The sequence below is a fragment of the Lepidochelys olivacea genome (genome assembly GCF_965140295.1).
Source record: "Lepidochelys olivacea isolate rLepOli2 genome assembly, chromosome: 1".
Lineage (NCBI taxonomy): Eukaryota > Metazoa > Chordata > Testudines > Cheloniidae > Lepidochelys > Lepidochelys olivacea.
This window is the reverse complement of record NC_140411.1, coordinates 329,610,240-329,624,035: the sequence shown is the minus strand read 5'-3', so window position 1 is coordinate 329,624,035 and position 13,796 is coordinate 329,610,240. Positions and strand designations below refer to the sequence as shown.

The following is a 13,796-nucleotide window of genomic DNA, read 5'->3' as shown; positions in this document are numbered from 1 at the left end:
TTTTGCTCTGTACAGCAGTTTGATACTGCTTAGGGTATAGCAAACGAAAGCTAATTTTTTTTCCTTAAGGTAAAGAGGAACATTTTTTAAAAATCCAGCATGCTTCAACTTTTGGCTTAAAATAAAACCTGGCAGGTTGTTTGTCTACAGAGGTTCTTGGTATTCTAAACAAGAAAGCTTCTAAATCTGAGATTTGGTATCTATATCTTGAATATTACAAAGTACTCAATCAGGGATGAGTCAACACTTCCTCCCATCCTCTAGAGCTCTCCTTGGGGGCAATTTTAATTTTCTAGCACCAAACAACCCCTTTTATTATTTTAAGCCATTGGATTGTCTGTCAATATGTATAAGTGAGCTAGATGTTGCAATCAACCAGCCTTCTGTTAAATCCTATCTGTGTGTGGGGAAGCAATAAACAGACTTTAAAAAAAATCCTGTGTAGACATCCTGCAATTGTAGACTTGCACAGGTAATCTTGTATGCTTGACCCTTTTAAACAAAAGTGAAGAATCTGCCCCTATATATGCAAAACATTAATCAAATGCTGGATGCTTTACTCACATAAGTTGTCTTACATCCAAAACCACATGCCAGTAGGCAAACGTGATATATTTCAAAAGCACAAAAGGGATGCAAATACTGTTTGACTGTTATGAACATTTAAAACAGAGCAGGAGGGCTTTTTCAAATTAAGAAATATTTTAATAGCCAGGTGCATTTAATCATAAAAAAAATTAATCATCATCAGTTTGTGGAAAAGTGACCTATAATTAGATCCTTGCTAATGTCTGATGAAAAGCTTTCTTTAGAAAAGAAATATGTTAGAAGCAGGGTTTGAAAAATCCACTCACATAGGTGAGCAGAAATCTCTCAGGCAAGTGCCAATAGCTTCTGCAGAAGTAAAGATTCTGTTTTAAAAAATTAAGTTCCTAGCCTTTATGCTTGCAAAGAAAACATTCATTGTACACCAAGTGTAATCAATGTAGTGATGTCTTCCTGAGTCTATACAGAGAACTCTAGTTCTGACACTGCAGGGGGTGTAGAGAGTAAAAAGCTACCACTGCTGTTATACAGGGGAGCCCTGGCCTCCAGGACATCTTAAGATGAGGAATGCCCTGGAGAAGTTGCCAACCTCATCCCTAGAGCAGGGAATACTGGAGAGGAGTTTTCGAGAGGGGTCGGTTCCCAACCAACCCAGCAGAGAAATCTGTCTGTGGAGGAGCCCCATTCACACTCTGCCAGGAGAGGATTCTAGAGCTAATACCCACAGCTGGCCCAGGTCAGCTGACTGAGGTTCAGGCTGCAGGGCTGAAAAACTGCTGTGTAGGACATTTGGGTTTAGGCTCTAGCCCAAGCTCTGGGACCCTGCGAGGAGAGAGGGTCCCAGAGCCTGGATCTCAGCCGAAGCCTGAACGTCTATACAGCAGTATTCAGCCCCGTTAGCCCAAGCCCTGCAAACCTGATTCAGCTGACCCCTGGCCAGCTGTGGATGTGCCTTGGGTCTTTTATTCCAGTGTAGACATACCCTCAGAGGGAAGAGAGGGGCAATATTAATTGATAAATATGTTGTGGTGGCCCAGCATTCATTTGGGACTCAGTTCATCCAGCAATATACCAAGGTTTTCAGGCCAAAGCAGTAGGAGGGGGGTGGTGGAAGGGACTTACCAGACAAGAGGGGTTGTGGCTCAGGAGGGGCATGGTTTGGAGAACCTGTGTATTTTGGCCTCACATTTAGTCTTTGAGCTATTAGGTGTTGGATCAATTTTGCAAGCCAAGTTCAAAGCTGATAAACAACTGAAAATGCACATGGTATAGTTTCATATTGGAATTAACCATTAACTTTTAGGAAAATAACAGTGAAGTGCTCAGTAAAATCTTAAAATGGATTTTACCTCACACCTTTTACAAGTGGACCTTAGAAATACAGAAGTGAAAAATTACAAATACACATTGTCATCAGTATTTCTCCTTAAAAATGCAATTTTAAACATTACAAAGTTTCAAGTGTGAAAGCGTTTCTTTTAACTTCAGTCAGGAGAATACAGGCAACAGAACATGGAATCTCTTATTAACGCTTGCATGTAGATAAAAACCTCCTCCCATCCACTACCCAGTACCACCATCCACTACCATACTGCATACAGGTATAACTCACCACCACACACACACTTTGGACATGCTAACATCTGAAGGAACGGAGCATTAATTTGTTGGGCCCCAAAAGATTTAATCTGAGAGCAGGGCTCCCGTTCTCTAGATCTTATGCACCAATCCAATTTAAACTTTTGACTATAACAGGATTCAAAAAAGGACTAGATTTGTTCATGGAGGATAGGTACACCAATGGCTATTAGCCAGGACGGGCAGGGATGTTGTCCCTAGCTTCTGTTTGCCAGAAGCTGGGAATGGGCGATAGAGGATGGATCACTTGATGATTACCTGTTCTATTCTTTCCCTCTGGGGCACTTGGCATTACATAGAAACTGAGAGAAATGGCACACAATAGCCAGTAAGGGGCCTGCTTGTTCTCTACCCCACTACCACTGCCCTAGTGGGCCCAAAATATCCGAGCTGAGGGAGTTCTACCACCTTTGTGCCAGGAAACATATAATTCAGCAGCTTTCCTTCAAGCATTCCACAAACACAAAAAAACAAAACAAAACAAAACATACCTTTGGGCTGAGCCTATGCATGAAAATTTTCAACTGAAAAGGAATTTATTTGCAAACATTAGAGAGTGTGGAAAGAAATGCCCCCTGCAGTCTTAACTATGGATAGTCATTGGCAGCTAGATTTTACTCACAGTGTTCTTTTCTTTCATTGTTCTTTAGCACTGAAATTGCTTAGGGCAACTATTGGATAGTTTGAGATTAGATGATTATGAATGCAGTTAAACTTTCATTATAAAGCACTTGAAGCTGTTCAAACCAATCAGAACAGCAGATTGGCTGAACACTCCTAGCCTTATGATTTTGCCTCAAGCTGTGGAACTAACCGGTCTTCAAAGAATTCTTTTAGTGTGTTGGACTGTTCCATTTTAAAACTGCACAGAAAGGGAGAAAAAAAACATTGCAAAATAATTTACTCACGCTATTTCATATTTTAGTGACTAGTGAGAAAATGTGTACAGTGCCCTTATGTCCGTATCACAACGTCTGAAGAACCTACCACACAATTTTCTGTCATACTTTGAAGCATACATTTTATATCATTCTGGTTTCCTACTAATGTGGATGGGAAACACAGTGTTTTGACTTTAAAATAATTGTTGTTCCACTATGAACACTGTAAAACAGGAGTAACTGAGTTGATTTCAGGAAATTTTATAAGTACTGAATGTACATCGTTAAGGCATGCAAAGGAAGAGGCTACAAATTGTTTACATCTACATCTGTTTCATTAATATGAATAACGTGAATTTCTGACGTTTATTATCAAAATAAATGTGCACCAGAAAACATATTGACCAGAAGCTATTTTCTCTTTTCTTTGTTATTATATACTGTATAGGGAACATTAAGTTACTGTACTAGGAACTTAAAGTATATTAATTTTAATGTCTAATTGGGACCATTTAAATGCTAACATTATTAAGCACTGACCATTTGGTTTTTAATAAAAACAAAATATTAATGAATGCTAAAGTAACATTTAAAAGCCACAAAAAGTCAGGAAATTCAGAGTTAAGGTTCTTATAGCAACATTAACTCGTTGCACATATGGAGTATTTTACTATTTTTTTGCCGAAGACCTAGATTGTCACTATGATCTACCCATTCTAAAGGACAGAATAGCTGATTCACCATCAGCTCAGGGTTAAACAAAGACTGTGAACGGCTAGCCAACTACAAAAGCAGTTTCTCCTCCCTTGGTGTTCACACCTCAACTGCTAGAAGAGGGCCCCATCCTCCCTGATTGAACTAACCTCCTTATCCCTAGCCTGATTCTTGCTTGCATATTTATACCTGCCTCTGGAAATTTCCACTATATGCATCCGAAGAAGTGGGCATTCACCCACGAAAGCTTATGCTCCAATACGTCTGTTAGTCTATAAGGTGCCACAGGATTCTTTGCCGCTTTTACAGAATAGTGATTCTGACTCAATCTGCCTCCTGATCTCCCCCTTGCTTTAAAAAGGAGCAGGATCCAACACAGCATACTTCCCCCCCAGTGCAGCTATGCTGGGTGGCATGCTGGGGGTGAGGGTTGTGGAGCCAAGGCTATACCAATTCCATTCCCTCTTGCCCACCAGCGCATAGAAGAGGGGGTGCAGCAGTTCTGGTTCGCTTCCCTGAGTCTGCTTCCTTATGCTCACTGTGTAGCTTGCACACGGGAGTACAGTCCTTTATACCCTGATACAGCCAAGCCAAAACTCAGTCCTAAATATGTAGATTAATGTGTTTTACTAAAACTATATGTTTTAATAATGATTTACACTTAACCAGAAAAATACAAATAGAAAACAGTACACATGAGCAACATAGACCAGCTAAGCTATCATTGCTGTTGGAATCGACCTGCAACTGAATCCGCATACATGAACCCTTGTACCAGCATGGAGTCCCAATAAAATCAATAGTGCTCTATACGACCATAAAAGTCGGTCCACACAGATCAAATGGTAAGATCTGGCCCTGAATTTTTAAATTTCCTGACTCTGACCCCAGGCCTACAGAGATTTACGCATATGAGCAGTCCCATTGAAGTCAACAGAATTACTCAGGTGAATATAGTTAAATACAAACATAAATCTTTCCAGGACTGCAGATTTTGGTACTTTTAACTGTCAAACTTTAATGGTGCATAAACATATATTAAATGCCTATGTGTATTATTTGATTAATAATCTCACATGGTTTTATTTTTATTTAATTATTATTATATATAATGTGATGTTAGGGTGCCCAGAGATTTTACTTAATTAGGCTTTATCTAATTAAAAATCTAAATAAATACAAAAGGTGGTGAATTTACAGGGTGCCATGAAGGTACTAAGATAACTGAAGGTACCTCAGTTTGTATTAATGGTTGCTCGATTAACTTTTTAGGTTATTTAGATGAGATTAGAAAGTAAATGGTTCTATCCCAGGTGAAATGGAATTAAGGGCTCCATCTATAGCATAAAATGAACCAGGTTAGTATACAGCTTTCTGCCACATTCTAACTTTTTTTCTTATCACTGTGAACAGAAAACATTGTTATATAACAGTGTCTTGGAAAGGTGCTGTAACCTAGGTCTACAGGTATCATTATACAGCAATATAGGAGCAGAAGCAGTCCATTTATGTTTAACTTCAGATCTTTTATGTCTAACTCTGCAATTGCCATCTCTAATTTATATTTTTATGCTTTAAAAAAAATCTTTTTTTGACAAAAGAGGACAAACACACTACCATGCAAACCTCTCCCATAGATAATCAGAGGAAGAAAAAGCCCTCCACCTATCAGAGTTTGTAAGAGCAGTCAGTTTTATGCCTGGGAATAGCTAATATTCCTTCAATTCATTAAATGTATGTTGTCACTCAATTTTTGCTTATATACGTTAATATTCAGATCTAGGGACTCCACCACTTCAGTTTGAAGTCCAATTCCACCTCTTCACTTCTCTCTATAATATACCTCCTTAAATTCTTCTGACTTGTTCTCTCTTAATTTAAACCTGTCCCCTAATTTCTGGTTTGTCCAACTAACTCAAATAGGTCACAGTTAATTTTATAAAAAACATTAGCTACTTTACATACTTCTACCATATAACCTCTTAATCACATTTGCATCCAAGTACAACCAATTTTGCCTTACTCCCCAGAAGAAATCCATCCATTTCTTTTATTTTAGTTTCACTATGCTGTCTTTTCTCCAGTGTAACCATTCAAAAAATCACATACAAATTTTTCATGAGAGTTACACTAGCAGATGCTCAACAGTGCTCTGTACTCCTCATACTCTTCCTGAACATGACAGTTTAATTTCTGAAACTCAGTGAAAAGCCAGTAAATGCAGAGATAAGGCTCTCCCATTTCTCCCTTACAGGAGCATCACATTTAAAACAAGTCACAATGATAAAAAAAACCCCAAGAAATGTAGACATGAAATGTCATTTCACATGCTGCACAACTATAGTTCTGCTCCCAAAAAGAAAGATACCAACTGGAACTTGGAACACCACAGTCCATTGCCCCTTCCTAATCAAACCTGCCATTTTCACTGTGTCGATCACTCCAAATCAGGATTGTTCTTCATACACTCCAGTGGGACCTTCAGTATGGTTTGGTTAACATCATTGAGTGGAGGAGTAGCACTTTTTCCACAGGACAACAAAGGCACATCGCTAACACCAAGGCGAACGAAACCAAATATTTATTTCACATGGTCGAACAATGTATTTTTCCCTAATTTCATTCTTGGAAATGGCGGTAGCATTTAGGCTGAATCACGTACACACACTCAGACCCCGAGCATGGGACATAAGCAACTGAAAACAGGGAAGTGTCAGGTAACCTTAAGTATAGATGGTGCTACGAGCTCCAGCTATAATAACTTACCCCTAATAACAAAAATCCTTTCATACATGAAAGGGGTAAACAGTGAGGTGGCAAAGTTTGCAGATGATACTAAACTGCTCAAGTTAGTTAAGAACAAAGGAGACTGTGAAGAACTTCAAAAAATCTCACAAAACTAAGTGATTGGATTGGGCAACAAAATGGCAAATGAAATGTAATGTGGATAAATGTAAAGTAATGCACACTGGAAAAAACAACCCCAACTAGACATATAATATGATGGGGGTTAATTAGCTAAAACTAATCAGGAGAAAGATCTTGGAGTCATCATGGATAGTTCTCTGAAGACGTCCGTGCAGTGTGCGGCGGCAGTCAAGAAAGCAAATGGGATGCTACGAATCATTAAAAAAGGGATAGAGAATAAGATGGAGAATATCTTATTTCCCTTATATAAATCCATAGTACACGCACATCTTGAATACTGTGTACAGATGTGGTCCCCTCATCTCAAAAAAGATATACTGGCATTAGAAAAGGTTCAGAAAAGGGCAACTAAAATGATTAGGGGTTTGGAACGGGTCCCATATGATGAGAGATTAAAGAGGCTAGGACTTTTCAGCTTGGAAAAGAGGAGACTAAGGGGGGATATAAAATCATGAGTAGTGTGGAGAAAGTGAATAAGGAAAAGTTATTTACTTGTTCTTATAATATAAGAACTAGGGGCCACCAAATGAAATTAATGGGAAGCAGGTTTAAAACAAATAAAAGGAAGTTCTTCACTCAGTGCACAGTCAGCCTGTGGAACTCCTTGCCTGAGGAGGTGGTGAAGGCTAGGACTATAACAGAGTTTAAAAGAGAACTAGATAAATTCATGGGAGGTTAGGTCTATCAATGGCCGTTAGCCAGGATGGGTAAGGAATGGTGTTCCTAGCATCTGTTTGTCAGAGGGGGGAGATGGATGGCAGGAGAGAGAGATCACTTGATCATTACCTGTTAGGTTCACTCCCTCTGGGGCACCTGGCATTGGCCACTGTCAGTAGACAGGATACTGGGCTGGATGGACCTTTGGTCTGACCCAGTATGGCCATTCTTATGTTCATGCCAACATCTTACTATTATTCTTTAATACAGTAGACTATGTGACTTCTTAAATGTACTGTACCCTATCAGCCTATTCTCTAGGCAGGGAAATGATGGCACATGTCCTAATACTGTATCTATCTGGATAACCCCTTCACCTTATTATTTTTTTGATTTATCCAAATCTTTCTGTAGCCTCTGTAGTGTCAGTCCATTTCTATTGTGTAGCTGTGTCCTTTTTATTTTATTATATGCTATTCACAGCCAAGACTATACCTTCCTATATATTTGTAGAGCACCTGGCATATTTTATGTGCTTCTGTAACACAAATAAGCAGTAAATAATATTCGCTTGTTATTCCTGTAATTTATTTTTCCAAGAAAATTCAGATCAAATGCAGTATATGTTTTTTAGTGAAATTCTTCTTTTTGCCCAATGCCTGCAACTACACTTAGGCGCACGCACCCAGACCCACAAAGCTATTTCCTAATGGAAGTTAGGAGCCTAAACAGCTTTGTGGATCTGGGCCAAGAGATTTACCAAGGCCATACTGTGAGCTGTGGGGATTAGAACTGGGACCCTGCTAGAATTCAGTGGTACCCTAAGCATACTACAGAGCTTCTCACTAACATTTGTTAACAAAAACAAAATAATGAAAACGCAAGACCAAGAATGATTTTATAGAAGACCAGAACAAAATAGAAAACAGTTACAGAAGGTGTTATGCATGAAGGTACTAACTGTTATTGCAGCACCTGGTGTTTATTAATCCCAAAACAATCTCCTAACCAGTTGCAGAAAGGGCAAGAATCTAAAAGTGATTCTGGGAGGCTCAGTCACTTAGCTTACTATGTATGGAGAAGTGCTAGAACACTAGATTTCTCTCTAGGCAATTCCAGAAAGTCTAGCTAGCTACCAATATCCAACAGTTGTATTAGGATATCAAAAATTTTGTGAAGGCTGTTGCTTATTCATCTGCAGTACATGCCTTTTGTTTTATTTAAACTAGGTTGAAATCCATCAGACAAAGCCCATAGCAGATTTAACCATTATTTCCCTTTCTGCAGTTCTACTCCATCCCACCTCCTTACATTCTTATGTCTCTGACCTTCCCTTCCACTTTTTCATACTCTGACAGTGGTTCTGAATGTAGAGATTATATTCCAGGGAAAGTCAAATTAGGCTTTTACACCTTCAGGCACTAAGATTAATATCAGGTGTTTGGATTTCAGAAAATTTCAGTACAAATGCATATCAGGTATTTCAGTTGTGGCTCATTTCTGGTACAATACTTTTTACGGAGCATCTCATCTGTTCAATAAATCAATCCCCAAACTTTACCCTTAACTGATGATCTATTAGACAAAAAAGTTAAGACAGCTCTCAGAAGTCTATTAGGGAAAAGACTCTCTAAAGGCCAGTCATTGCCTTAGCCCAATATGAAATTAGTCAGTCTTGTTTAGAACAAAATAAAACATATGAACAGAGAGCACTTTCTTGGCTGTGCTGCTGTGTCTGCTAGCCCATTTAAAAAAAAAATAGATTTTCTGTTTGCTGAGGGGCAGAGTACAAGTAATGTATTAGAATCACATTTCATTGATTTTAAGTTATCACATGAAAACTTATTTCCTGCTATTGTTTAAAAAGAGTTTAGTAGCATATAGTTAATCACATTTGACAAATACTTTGCTTAAATCTGTACTTGAGATAGTTACTGATCATCCAGATTATTTGGTTAAACAGACTATATTAAGACACTTTATTGATATTTTTCCTACTTCACATCTGAATTCTACAAAAGAAAGAAAAAAAGGTTTCTGTTTACAGTGCTTCTTTTTAATAGTGAAAATGTTAAATAAAATGACAATACTGTGAGGTATACAAATGTTTTTAGGAGATTATGTAACATGTTTTCCTGAATGACTCTGCAGCATATTACCATGTCAATGAAAAAGAAGAATAAAACTATAGCAACTGAGAAAACAGGACCTGCTCTTCCAGGATTTCATTCACCAGCCATAGATAGGACTCTTGGTCCCAATTTTTAAAAAATGGCACACTAATATGTGGTCTAATCAAGATTTTTCATTAACACAGAATCTGCAGTATCTTTTTTAGATGCAATCCATTTCAGTTTCTCTTAAGGAGCTGGCTTTCTGTACTAAACAGAACTAACAGCAAAATCATATATAAAATCAGAACGGACAAAGCACTTGAAAACACACTGTAGTAAACCGTGTTCTGGCAAGGAGACGGATTTAAGTGACTCAGTAGGTCTTAAACATCTCTAACTTTTTTTTTTGGACATCAGCAGGAAACAACTCATTTACTCATTGACACAGCGGCAAATCCTATAGATCACCCATCGTCATCTACTCCAGTGGTACAAGGTTCGCCCACACAAGCTGCAAGAACGAATAAATTATTTTGAACGGGTTTTTTAAACAACAACAACAACAACAAAAAACCTAAAAACCACCATACGCTCGCTCTTCTGCCTTCCTCCCGCAAGCCCTCTGCTCCTGATTTCTTAACTTTCAGGGTAGCAAGAGAGACCGACCAAGATTCTGTGCAGCTGCCAAGATGCTGTCTCTGCAGGGCACACGCTAGAGTGGTTCAGGAAAGTTAGAGAAGGTGGGGGAGGCAATCTCTCCTACTGGACTAACTTCTGCTGCTGGGAGACACAAGCTCGGACAGTCAGTGCTTCGTGGTGACCGTTTTTAAAAACCTCTCCCCCACCGCTTGAGCAAGCGCCTGAACTGAAACACTGCAGCGAGCAGGGGAGGCAGAAAGGTGGGCAGGGGAGGCGGGCCATCTAATGCACTTCGCTGCCTTTCTCAAAGCGCAGGGTTTGCCCTGGGTACTTTGTGTCAGAAGGGAGCCCTAGAGCCGCGGGGCGAGTCCCCACCCCTATGTCGGTCCCACGCCCCCTCTCCCAGCAGCTGCGCCCACTTGAGCTGGGGCCCGCAGCACAGCGAGACCCCAGGCAGGGCTCTCCTCACCGCCCGGGCTGCGGCTGGGCGCTCTCGTCGTCCTCCTCCTCCATGGCGCGGCGGCGGCTCCTCTCCCCCGGCTGCGCCGCGACTCCCGGGCAGGCGGAGTTACGCGGCGGCGGCTGCCTCCTACCTGACAAACCACCAGCCACTGAAGGCAGCGCCAAGAGCTCCAGGCAGCAGCTCCACAGCGCCCTGCTCCTCACCATGGTGGCGCCTGCGCGGCAACGGCAGCCCGGCTCCCCCTCCCGGGAGCCATCACCTACCCGACCCCCGCGTACAGCTCAGGGAACTCGCAGGACCCGCTACCGCCGCCTCCCTGCGCCATCGGGAACATGCAGGAGCCTGGCTTCCGCTACCACTTACCTTTACCAAGATGGCCCCCCGGAGGGTAGTTGGCGCCGCGGCCATCTTGGTAAAGGCCAAAGCATCCAGCCCGCCGCTGGCAGTGGACCAGCGGTTCAGTGAGATGGAGGAAGGCTGCGTGATGTGTCAGGGCTGCTCTGACATCGCCCGAAGCACCCACCGCCTGCCCCATGAACTCTGCACCAGGAGTCCTTGTGCCGGGCCTGGGACAAGCCCAGTTTCCATGGAGGAGCCCTTGGGAATCTGTGAGTGGGAGGAGGCGCAGCCACAGGGTGGCCCAACGTGGTCCCAGGGAAGTGCCCCTGTGAGGATGAAAGCAGCCTGCCTGGGCTCCAGGCCCTGTGGCAGGAAGGGGGTCCAGTCCAGCAGCAAATCAGTAAGCTAGGCAAAGCCCTTTGGTGCTGGGTGGTGACAGGCACGCAAGCCCCGGGGAAGAGGTGCAGCGCCCTCGGAAGTCACATAGCGGCTTAACTCTAACTCTCCTGTGGGGCCAGGGCGATTAGATTTTCTGGAGCCCCTGGGGGGCTGGAGTCGGGGAGTGGGCTCAGGGCTGGGGCAGGGGATTGGGATGCGGGTGGGTATGCAGCTCTAGCTGCGGGGGGTGCTCTGTGGTGGGGCTAGGGATGAGACCAGGGGGTTGGGTGCAGGTGGGCGGGGGTGGGGTCTGGGACGGAGTTTGAGTGCAGGAAGGGGCTCTGGGCTGGGGTAGGGTGCGGGGGGTGGGGTCTGGGAGGGAGTTTGGGTGCAGGAGGGGGCTCCAGGCTGGGATACAGGGTTGGGGTGGAGGCACTTACCTCAGGCGGCTCCTGGTCAGCGGTGCAACCGGGCTAAGGCAGGATCCCTGGCTCTGCGCTGCTCTTTTCCCTGAGGTGGCCAGCATGTCTAGCCCCTAGGCAGAGGGGCCCGGCTGCTCTGCAGAGTTCACACTGCCCATGCCTGCAGGCACTGTCTCCGCAGCTCCCATTGGCTGTGGTACGCGGCCAATGGGAGCTGCGGAGCCGTCACTTGGGGCGGGGGCAGTGCACAGAGATTCCCTGAAGGCTCCTCGCCTAGGGGCCGCAGGGGCACATTGGTGAGCCGGTGCTCGTGGCTCCAGCTCGGGGGGGTGGGCGCCAAGGCTCGGGAACTGGTGTCCGGCCCACAGCGCAGAGACTTGCCACAGGCCAGATGTAAAGAAGCAGTGGGCCACATCCAGCCTCGGTGGCCCCCCTTAGCCCGAGACTCTGGGCTGCAGCCCCTGCATTAATCCGGCCCTGCATGATACAGCCTAAGGCATGGCAGCACCCGGGAGGTGTATGGCTCAGACGTGACTAGGGACACTAGTATACACTGGCAGCTGCCCAGTTCATGCGGCCCAGTATTATCTTAGCGAACCTCTGCTGTAGGTGGAGCTATACTCCGTGTACACTACATATAAAGAGGCCAATTTTTGAAGGCCATAAATAAAGACAGTTGACATCTATGTCTGCAGTTTTTATTTTCCATGGAGAAACATCTCTTAGGTGTAAGAGCTGACAAAGGGGTTGGTTATTCATCATATTAACATGCAGCTAGGTATCTGTGTCCAATACTGCATGCACCATGCAACGTCAATCTGTGTAATAGCAGCATAAGAATGGCCATACTGCGTCAGACCAATGGTCCATCTAGCTCCATATCTTGTCTTCTGACAATGGCAGGTGCCAGATGCTTCAGAGGGAACGAACAAAACAGAGCAATTATCAAGTGATCCATTCTCTGTTGTCCAGTCCCAGCCAGGGGCACTGGAACAGGGAGAGTCAGGGCCCCATCACATTTAAAATTGATCACTTTTTACCGGCTATAGGGGTGAGCAATGGTGGTTAGGGGGTGGGATCTTGGGGGGAAGAGGCAGAACAGGGCCTGGGGGCAAAGGGCCACTTTTAGGGAGCTGCCACCACTCCTGATTCCAGCTTCTGCCATTTGAAGGTTTAGGGACACCCAGTGCATGAGGTTGCATCCCTAACCATTTTGGCTAATAGCCATTGATGGATCTACCTCCATGAACCTAATTCTTTCTTGAAACTAGTTATAATTTTTGCCTTCACAACATCCCCTGGCAATCACTTCCAGCAGCTAACTGTGCATTGTGTGAAGAAGTACTTCCTTATGTTTGTTTGAAACCTGCCAACTACTAATTTCATTATGGGACCCCAGGTTCTTGTGTTATGTGAAGGCGTAAATAACATTTCCCTATACACTTTCTCCACACCATTTATGATTTTTATAGACCTCTATTGTATCCTCCCTTCATCTTCTCTTTTCTAAACTGAATAGTCTCAGTCTTTTTAATCTCCTCATATGAACACCGTTCCATCCCCTTAATAATTTTTGATACCCTTCTTTGTACTTTTTCTAATTCTAATACATCTTTTTGAGATGGGGTGACCAGAACTTCACACAGTATTCAAGGTGAGAGCGTACTATGGATTTATATAGTGGCATGATGATATTTTCTGTTTTATTATCTTTCCCTTTTGTAATGGTTCCTAACATTGTGGTAGCTTTTTTGGCTGCCGCTGCACATTGAGCAAATGTTTTCACAGAAATATTCACAATGACTCCAAGATCACTTTCTTGAGTGGTAACAGCTAATTTAAACCCATCATTTTGTATGTATATTTGGGATTATGTTTTCCAATGTGCATTACTTTGCACTTACGAATATTGAATTTCATCTGCTATTTTGTTGCCCATTCAGCCAGTTTTGTGAGATCCCTTTGTAACTCTTCACAATCAGCTTTGGGTTTAACTATCTTGAATTTTGTGTTTTTGACTCCCTCATATTCACAAGTCCCAATCAATGAACAGAGAACTTTAAAATACTTTTCTGTA

At 42.8% G+C, this 13,796-nt stretch overlaps 1 protein-coding gene across 4 annotated transcripts in view; it reads right to left on the bottom strand.

The window, feature by feature from the left end:
- NAPEPLD (N-acyl phosphatidylethanolamine phospholipase D) overlaps positions 1 to 11,855 on the bottom strand; it is a 34,078-nt gene extending 22,223 nt beyond the window's left edge. Inside the window, exon 1 of one of the 4 annotated variants that reach the window (XM_084630248.1) lies at positions 11,738 to 11,855. In XM_084630248.1, the coding sequence (XP_084486374.1) occupies positions 11,738 to 11,823 (86 nt within the window). In that variant the 5' untranslated portion in view covers positions 11,824 to 11,855. Of the gene's footprint in view, positions 1 to 10,586; positions 10,895 to 10,943; positions 11,404 to 11,737 lie in introns of those variants that run through there. The other 3 variants (XM_084630250.1, XM_084630247.1, XM_084630249.1) reach the window with 3 other exon arrangements.
- Positions 11,856 to 13,796: the final 1,941 nt, after the last annotated feature.